The 10081-nt window shown below is 39.9% G+C and overlaps 1 protein-coding gene across 2 annotated transcripts in view; it reads left to right on the forward strand.

Annotated features, from left to right (window-relative positions):
• The window catches only part of cdh8 (cadherin 8), an 86960-nt gene extending 77777 nt beyond the window's left edge, over positions 1 to 9183 (forward strand). The window contains exons 8-12 of one of the 2 annotated variants that reach the window (XM_021585911.3): positions 203 to 339; positions 2171 to 2292; positions 2917 to 3034; positions 6766 to 7017; positions 7145 to 9183. In XM_021585911.3, the coding sequence (XP_021441586.1) occupies positions 203 to 339; positions 2171 to 2292; positions 2917 to 3034; positions 6766 to 7017; positions 7145 to 7632 (1117 nt within the window). In that variant the 3' untranslated portion in view covers positions 7633 to 9183. The remainder of the gene's footprint in view (positions 1 to 202; positions 340 to 2170; positions 2293 to 2916; positions 3035 to 6765; positions 7018 to 7144) is intronic. The other variant, XM_021585913.3, reaches the window with a different exon arrangement.
• The last annotated feature ends 898 nt before the right edge of the window (positions 9184 to 10081 follow it).

Genomic DNA, 10081 nt, shown 5'->3' on the forward strand with positions numbered 1-10081 from the left:
GAATGTCCTCTCCTGCTAATCTGAGACCTGTAATTCATTCTTCGATTATAATTATTGACTTCCTACTGCTTTTCACTTACATTCATCCACAGGAACCTCTTGATGGATACGTCTCCATTAGTCAGTGCACCCAAGGCATTGTCGAGAACGGTTAGCTGTGTGCTGCATGTAGAACTTCTGATGATTCTCTCTATTTGTGTAGGTACTTTATTGATCGCCACACCGATCTGGAGAGGCAGTTCAATGTTAACGTAGACGATGGGAAGATCACGTTGGCCAAACCACTGGACCGAGAGACAGATATGTGGCACAACATCACAGTAACAGCCACTGAAATCCGTAAGTAACATTTCCAATAGAAATTGTTATACTGTTTGTGGTCTACTACATAATTAATGAAATGCAATATCCTCTTCATATCAATGCAATGATGAAGGACGAGTGTCAACTCGGGGGGGAGACAGCTGCTTGTGAACATTCAGATCTGTTTACGAACCCAGTTTGAACAACTTCATTCTTGCTTCCAAAATAGAGGCCGTCTTAGTCCTCTATAAAATAGTCCTGCACTTGTAACCTATCTCATGTTAATGACCATAGAGTGTGATACAGCTCAGTAGTCAATTTGTGGAAGTGCGAGTACATTAAGAAGTATCAAATTAACAGTTGTAAACACAAACGCCAACATTGTTTGCACCAAAGCCAGCATCCATTACAGATACAGGAACATCTGTGATCCAGGAAACTGACTGACTATACAACATCTTCGAGGTAGAACGACAAACAACTCAAACCATATGTAAAACTTTATTTGCATAACAGATTGTTTCAGGGGGACTGTATGTTGTTATAAAATGTAGTGCACACCTTAAATGAGAAATGTAAAATACTTGTAACTTGCTCCCCCTCGCCTTTCTTAATCAAAGGGAAACACTAAATGTCACAGCAATAAAAAAATATCCCAGTTTTTTGATATCAAAGTTATGCTATAGAGCATACGTTCATGGCATGTTATTGTAAATGCAATGCGTCTCTGTTGATATTCATGCTAGTTTTTGTCATGTCTGGTGTTAGACATTTCACTGTGCCTTTCATGACTTATGCTAAAGTGACTGTGACTCAAGACAGCAGCATCAATGAACGCACTTAATCGAAATTGACCAAAATAAATATGTCTGTTTACTATTCTTGGTGGATTGGAGCCAAGCAGGAATCCTCTCTGGCGTGAAGAGGAAGAAATGTGCTCCCAGTCCAATTCCATTGCCATTTGCCACCCAAACGGTGTCGCGTTCTACTGCTTGCACCAGTTGACATCTGACTAATCAGATTGCAATTCCTGCTGCGGTGGAGTGAAAGTCACTTTAACAGAGCACAAGGAAAACGTGGACACTTCTCTTTTTCCCCACTCTGTCCATCTATCACCTTCTAGCAAACTGTCTATTTTAGTTTCTCTCTGTTTCCCACTCTTTCTCTCCTCTCTTATGCTCACCTCTGGGCATTTTGTCCTGAAGCATTCTTAAGTGTAAAATCCTCCATTTGCTGCAGTGTTAAATCTCAAAACCATTTTCTGTTTTTCTGTTTTCTATGTGACAACATGCATCATGCACATCATTGTTTTGAATGTTAGCTATGTGTATGGTCTCACAAACATACAAAAAGAGGAAAGATGTCAACAGCCAGAACGACATCAATTGCTCCATGGACCAAATTATTAGCTACAAGTTAGTGGTTGCAACACTTATTAAACACAATCATTTATCTCAAAAGGGACTGTCAATTATGGGCGATGAATAATCCCAATAAAAATCAAATCTAATTAAATTGCCCTTTATTATCTTTTTAGACTTCTGCTGGCGTTGATTCATTAATATGCATTTTTTTTTTACCCTCATGCATGAAACATGAGCGTGTTCAGGGGATTTCAAAAGCACTTTGAATGTGTTTTTTTTCTTCTCTCTCACCACTTCTGTTTTGCATTCTTGATATTAGCTAAAACTCAGATTGATGTGGCTTCTCATCTGCCTTTCTATCAGCCAAGGGGATTTTTTTTTTAAAATAACAGAAGGAGAAAAAAAATCTGGGTCACGGAATTTACCTGGGATTTAATTTCCCGCTGTATATAGTATCCAATGTCATTGTATTCATTGTCTGTTGTTGGGTTTTTGTTTATCAGGGAACCACAGCCAGATATCACGGGCTACCGTGGCCATCCGAGTGCTGGACATAAATGACAACGCCCCAGAGTTTGCGACGGAATACGAGGCTTTCCTCTGTGAAAATGGCAAACCTGGCCAGGTAGGGGGCATTCATCAAGGCTGCCATTGTCGTCTCCCCCTGCATCTCCTCCGTAATGATCAGCCATGGTGAATTATAGCCTATTTATTTCACTGGGAAAGTACAGAGGCAGGAGTGTGGCTTTTCTCTGAGACACTCTCCTCCCCTGACACAGCACATAGAGACGGAGGGAAAATGAGAGCAGTCAGAATTGATCAGAGTGAATCATAATTCAGAGTTGTCTTTCATGTCCTCCTCCAGATGGCACAATGGATCTCTGGCCAAAATTCTGGACAAGTGCTTTGCATTCTCCTTCACATCAATCCTATTCATTCAGACAACAATAATAAAAAAAAAGACCAATGACCGAGATAGCTGAATTCTCATTTCTAATCAATCACAGACATACAGCTTGATAATAACTATGATGGCAGGTAAATAGATGAACCCAGAAACCAAAAGTGTGCCAGGTGAGACAGCACCACATTGATAACAATCTCAAATTCCTGGAATGAATGGAGGATATTTTTCATTTTCTCTTAGCCAATGTCACGGTCAGGCTTTTTGTGATGGCAAAAAAAAGTAATGGATGACCTATCTCTCTAATGGTATTGGGCTCCTCTCTTTCTGTCTGTGTTTCCACAGGTGATACAGACAGTCAGTGCTGTCGACAAGGATGACCCAATACAGGGACACTACTTTGAATACCGCCTCATCCCAGAGATGTTAAACAATCCTAATTTCACGATAAAAAACAACGGAGGTAAGGACAGAACATGTGACTTAGAATGACAAAAAATGTCTTATATCCTGCAGCATATTAGTCCAATTGAAGATGAAATCTAGTGGGATTACCGGACCCAGTGGTTAGCAGATGCGCAATAGCCTGGTCATCAGCTATTCTTTACTCCCTAGTGCATTTTGAAAGGAAGTAAATTAGTTGAATCCAAATCGTCTGCGGGTAGTCTTGCAGCCCATTGTAGGGTGACTTCTTGAGCTGTTGCTGCATGGCAGATGGCACTACATTTGTTTGCTAAATACAGTGATTGGTTTAGCAGGCTTTCTGTCCATCCTCCGTCCCCCCCCCCCCCTCCCCTCCGCTCTCTTTTCCATTACTCTCACTGAAGAGCCCACGCTCATCCTGAAGTTGTTGCGTAATGTTTTCAAAGAGCTTGGGGCGAAGAATCTTCATCTGGTTCTGTCCAACTGTTTTGATGCGAAGCCTGCAGGCAAGAGTAACTGCTGTGTCTAGTTGTTAGTAAAAGGAAAATATAGAATAAGGACATTAAATGCACCAGCCTCTTCATCTAAATGGAAACCTGCCACCATGGAAACAGGTGTATTAAGAGACAAATAGGAAAAGTTGCTGAATCTAGAGAAAATCTAGAGAAATCACAGGCAACATTGAAGCAACATTTTCACATGTCGATATCATTATGCTATTAATTCAACTGCTACAACTAATAAACATATATACTTATCCATAACAATAAACAGGTTCTTTCATTTTAATCACATTTTCTCAGCAAAAATGTGATAGTGTAAGAAATCCCTCTTCTTGTTAATGTCTACATTCAAAAGTTTTACTTAAACCCTAAATGGTTCTCAAGTAGATTACTAAAAAAATCTCATCCATTGTTTAAAATTGCCTTTTTGCCTTTGTGCAGATTGCCATGTCTCATTTTCGATTAATTGAAAATGATACTTTTTTTCCAAAGTATCTCTCTTTCTCAAACAAGCATTGCAGAACTGGCTACAATTTCAAATTCATCCCCCTGAAAAGATAGAACAAATGTTACAACAAATATTATGGCTGAACTCAAATGTGCCGGTTGATAAAATACCTGTATTTATGGGAAAGATGTTTGAAAAGGGAAAAGTATTTATCTTCAACTCGCAATCTGTGGATTCTGTTCGATTAGATAGATTGAAATTGTACGTTAAACATCACAGCACTGTTGAATGGTATGTGTTGAGTAGAAACACGAAGTGGGTGGCCAGCAGAGATAGATGGGCTGATGGAAGCTGAGGGTTGGGATGTGGAATTGGAGACAAGTGGGAGTGAAGTTGCTGTGCGGGAGATAGAAGGATGGTCAAAGATAATAAAAAAATAAAAAAATAGTTTTAAAAAAACATAATAAAAAGTCAGTTTGAATGACATTGAGGGGCAGTGTTTTTACAGCTAATGCCGGTTTGTCTGAGGCTGATGCCATGCAGGTGTTTGTACACATGCATATACACACACTCTCATTCAAATAAACGCATACAAGAACACATGTAATAGTGCCAGACATGCACACAAACATATACAGTTGGCATTGCTGTTATGATTTTTTTGCATTGTTTGCTGTTTTCTTTTGTCTTTTTCTTTTTTCTCTTTACCTCGTTCTCTTGGTTGTTGGATCATTGGGGGGGGTTCTAAGGGGTGGGGAATGGAATTAATTAAATGTTGTATTTATTATTTTCTTCTTGGGGGGGGGCTGTGGGAGGGGTCTCGAATGGTTGAGGGACAGCTATTGGGGAACTGTGGGGGGGGGGGGGGGGGGGGGATCTTGGAGGGTTCGGGTTCACGTTTTTTTGGCCTGGTGGGAGATCTGTCAACGTGCCCTTGAGCAGGGCAATTGCTTCTGTGTGTCGCTCTGAATGGGAGTCTGTAGGATGACTGGTATCATGTAGTTGTTGAGCGGCTTCACTGCAAGTATATAGTATGTTTCGGATATTCAATAAAATGAATACATACAATATAAATAAATAAATACAAATATATTTAAAAAATGTCTAGATCTAGCTGTTGTGAAGTGTCAGTATTCTACATGAGAAATATAGGCACAGCACTTGTATGACTATTTCCACCTGCACAGAGCAGGCAAAGCCACTCCAGTGAAGAGTAGCAGACCCTTTGAACTTTGACCCTTTGTGCTGGTTTGTTTGTGACGGTGACTCTAATTGCAGTGAATGTGCTGTGGAGAGGATATGTGCTGTGGAGAGGATAGGGTTAGCCAGGGCCAGGGTCAGCCAGCTAGGATATCCTACTGCACACAAGCTGTTCAGGCTTTAACCCAATACCTCAGAGAAATGTTCAGGTATCTAATGTGATAAATGGGAAACCGCTGTGCACTTAAGATTGACACGATAGGAACCAGCATTTTACCAGGCGCTCTTATCCAAAGCAACTTACAGTAGTGGTCTCCCGTGGGAATCGAACCCACAATCCTGCCGTTGCAAGTGCCATGCTCTACCAACAGAGACATACACCGATTGTATAAAACAGGTGAATCCAGGTGAAAGCTAAGATCCCTTATTGAGGTCACCTGTTAAATCCACTTCAATCATTGTAGATGAAGGGGAGGAGAAGGATTTTTTAAAGTCTAGAGACAATTGAGACATGGATTGTCTATGTGTGCTATTCAGAGGGCGAATGGGCAAGACAAAATATTGAAGTGTCTTTGAACTGGGTATGGTAGTGGGTACCAGATGCATCTGTTTGAGTGGGTCAATAAAGGAAAGGGAAAGGGGAAGAGGAATACCTAGTCAGTTGTCCAACTGAATGAATTGTCACGCTGCTGGGTTTTTCATGCTCAACAGTTTCCCATGCGTATCAAGAATGGTCCACCACCCAAAGGACATCCAGCCAACACGACTGTAGGAAGCATCGGAGTCAACGTGGGCCTTCAGGCTTGATTGCTAATGTTTCATGTCTCTCATATTATCACATGTAGCCTTTACATGTTGCCGAATGTCATCACAATAACTTCACATGTGATCACATGAGAACGTGTTTTTGGGAACACTTCACGTGTTCACATGTGAAATGAATGTGCTTTTTCCACGAGGGCAGTTCAATTGTCTACCCTCTGTCTGAGCATGCGTGACATGAAACTACACGTGCTAACATGTGATCACGTGTAAAAAAAAATGTGTTCCAAAAGCACGTTTTCACATGATTTCAAATGTGAAACTTCACGTGAAATCATTTTGCTTCTTTTTTTTTTCCGTTACACCAACTTGAGTAGACTCTTATAGGAATAAAAGTGTTTGACAATATGTGGGTGAGTGGATATTATTAGCTAGATAATGAACACAGAGCTCACAGAAGTGTCATCAAAGAGTCCCTGGCACCTCTCGGAGTTGCCTTGTACCACCTTCTAAGTCAGTGCCGCACTCACGTCTCTTCATTTCCACATCTTAATATGGGCATGACAGAATAGGATTCAATCGCTTACAGAGTTCTGCTATTAGACTATGCTGAGGAGGAAGGTGACTGAAAGCCATCAGCAGAGTATACACGTGAGACCACAAAACAAATGGCAGGCCAATGCAACATGCTGTTTTTCTATTGTCAATTTGGAATTGCCCAAATTTTTACATTTAAAAAAAAAAATGTTACTGGATTGCAAAACATTTTGGTTTGTCACTACAAAAATACATGCTCTTACTCAACGGAAGCTAATTTGCTAGATGTTTTTTGTTTACAACTGCTTTCTCTCCCCACAGACAACTCCATCAGTGTTTTAGCCAAGCATGACACCTTCCGGCGCCAGAAACAGGAGATGTATTTCCTGCCCATAATTGTGACTGACAATGGAAATCCTCCAATGAGCAGCACTAACACGTTGACCATCCGGGTATGTGGATGCAGCAGGGAGGGAATAGTCCAGTCATGCAACGTGGAGGCCTATGTCCTACCCATTGGCCTCAGCATGGGAGCTTTGATTGCCATTCTGGCCTGCATAATACTACTTTTAGGTAAGATAATACTGATACTTTATGCCATTTGATTACATCTGAAAAATACAGACGTGCAACACTGGTAAACTTCTACAAACATTGTCTTTGTGAGCACATGACTTTGACATGTCCTCTTGTTCGGCAGTTATAGTGGTGCTGTTTGTGACGCTCAGAAGACACAAGAACAAGCCACTTATCATCAAAGATGACGAAGATGTGAGGGAGAACATCATCCGCTATGACGATGAGGGGGGTGGAGAAGAAGACACTGAGGCCTTTGACATTGCCACACTGCAGAACCCTGATGGAATCAATGGCTACCTGCCCCGCAAGGATATTAAGCCGGACCTGCAGTTCATGCCAAGGCAGAGTAGTGGCCCTAACGGTGTGGACGTGGATGAGTTCATCAATGTCAGACTCCATGAGGCGGACAACGATCCCACGGCCCCTCCCTATGACTCCATTCAGATCTATGGCTATGAGGGCCGCGGCTCCATTGCTGGGTCTCTGAGCTCCCTCGAGACTGCGTCCTCAGACTCAGACCAGAACTATGACTACCTCAGAGAGTGGGGTCCGCGTTTCAGAAGACTTGGGGAACTCTACTCAGTGGGTGAAAGTGATAAGGAGACTTGACCTTTGATCTGTAGAGACCCTTTGATTTTGTCCACATACTTGTGTATTATGCTAGGGTTTGCCGGCTTTTAGAAACAGCTGTTTAAAAAAGGGGGCCACCTTTCGTACTCTTAGATTGAAGTATAACGTTCATCATCTATCACATCAAGCGCTTTGTATTGTTGAGCCAAACTTAACAATGTCTATATTAGGAGGTCTATGATTCTTGTGGAGTGTAACTTAGATTCCGTCGTGGAGTGTCTAGCAGTATTTTGGGTATTTGTCATTTGCTGTGACTGACAGAAGCATAAAGACCTGGATTCTTGGTAGTTGCCTGATGAAAGAAGAGAGAGGGATTGTGTGATCTTACAGCCTTCTTTGGACAACGTGGAGATTCAACCACAGAACAATGGCACTACTGAGTGGCCCTCATCTCAGATCTCTACCCCCCACCCAGCTAATCAAAGATAAAATAGGAAACTAAAAGAAAAAGCAATATTTGATCGACATTACAATGTTGAATGTATGTAAGATTTGAAAAAGCGAAATGAGAACCACTACAATATTGGCTTCAAAATTAATTAGTTTAGATATCATTTGATACCAGGTGGCCACATTTATAAACTGTCTGAGCCAGACGGCTTGCTTTATACAACTATTTGTATTTACACGCTCCAAGTGTGGTTTGCAAATATTATTAGCCTATAAAAGACTAAAGCGAAAGACAAAAAAAGAGAAATGTAGAAACTTTGAGGCCTTCTTTTTACAGAAGCAAGCATTAAATACAATTGTATTCACATGTTTTTTGAAAATGATCGTGTTGATTCCTCATTATCGTTGTATGATTTGTTTTTGTTTTCTATATCTGTTCTTATTTGCGTTTGTTTCTGTGCTACAGGTTATAAGTGAGTGAGAGTTTAGAATGATCCCTTTTCTCAACTGTTCTTTCCACCACTGAAGCTATTTCATCACAGCTGAACTTGTTGTTTGGATATTGCTGTTAATATAGTATACAGAGAACACAAATTACTGCATAGTAAAATATTGGACGGAAAGGGAACTTTAATGTATACTGTTTATCATTATTCTGTATACAGAGTTACCAGTAACCATATAAGCACAATAGCTGGGATAATTTAATTGATGTGAATATTCGACCCCTCAATTTTATTTAGGACCCACGGGTAACAAAACCCATAAAAATAAAATACAGACTCTTGCATATTGTGCTACACTGTATGATATTATACAAAAAATACATGTACATAGAGTTACTGATGATGTCCTCAACGTTCATTGAGTGGTGGTAGGTTTTGTCTATGCACGTTAGCTCTTGCACATGAGAATCTAAAATGGCACTACAGCTGCGTGCATACTCAATTTGTACTGATACAGTATATGGCAGTTCTCAGTAGACTTCATAATATATATGAAATAGTCTTACATGCAGATCATATTTTCTACTGTGCTTTAACGCTTATAAATGTGTATGTTTAATTATTTACTCCCTGTAATGTAATCTTAAGATACCCTGTATTGTTTCCTACTTTGTGAAATATATTTTTATAAATATTGCTGAATGAGTTTGGCTTTCTTCAGCAGCTAAGATGGTTGGAATAAGAGAGTTTTGCACAGTTCCTACTTGAATTATCTATGTCCGTCATTGTGCATCAGGAAGTACCAATATCAATATGTCAACATATCTTATAATTAGGAAGAATTTATTTGGCAGTTGATGCACTGACTGGTTTTAAAACCTACAGTCAGACCCAAAATTATTGGCACCCTTGGTATCTTGTTCAAACAAGTTAGTATCTAATTTGAACGGCTTAATTGTTATTGTCTAATTAGGCCTCATTTTGTGATGCAGGGCCAGTTGTGTTTGTCCTTTGCTGCAATCATTCATTTACTGATGCCATCCACTGATATGATTATTCATTGACAGTTCTTTGATAGGGCGGGGAAAGTGAGTGGGGAAAACAAGATCTCAAGTTTTACCAATTTGACTTCAGATTCTGACGTTTATCCACTTTTCTCCAAATGTTTTGGAGTTGCTCAGCAATATCTTTCATTAATTCTCAATGCTTAAGTTAAGGTTTACATTTTTGGATAGGGCAACAAAAAAAACCTACACTTAAGTTTAGGCATTCATTCTGAATGGTTAAAGTAAGAGATAAAGTTTGGGATAGGGTTCAAACAAAAACATCAAACAAGTGTCTTCCACTGGGATTGAACATGCGACCTTCGGAAGGATGAACTTAGTATCTCGAATGACTTAGTATCTCGTTTGAATGACTAAGTCATTCCAAAAATAACAATGTTGCTTTAGGGCTTCCATAGAATAAGCCAAAAACATTGTATAAAATAAATAATACAAATACTGAGCTATATTGTATGCACATTGTTTGGGGAAAATTTGATTTGGTATTTTTTTTATGTCTTTTCTATACTATACATTTGCTCAGGGAAA

Source organism: Oncorhynchus mykiss, chromosome 26, assembly GCF_057628025.1.
Source record: "Oncorhynchus mykiss isolate SJ-2025 chromosome 26, ASM5762802v1, whole genome shotgun sequence".
Classification (NCBI taxonomy): Eukaryota; Metazoa; Chordata; class Actinopteri; order Salmoniformes; family Salmonidae; genus Oncorhynchus; species Oncorhynchus mykiss.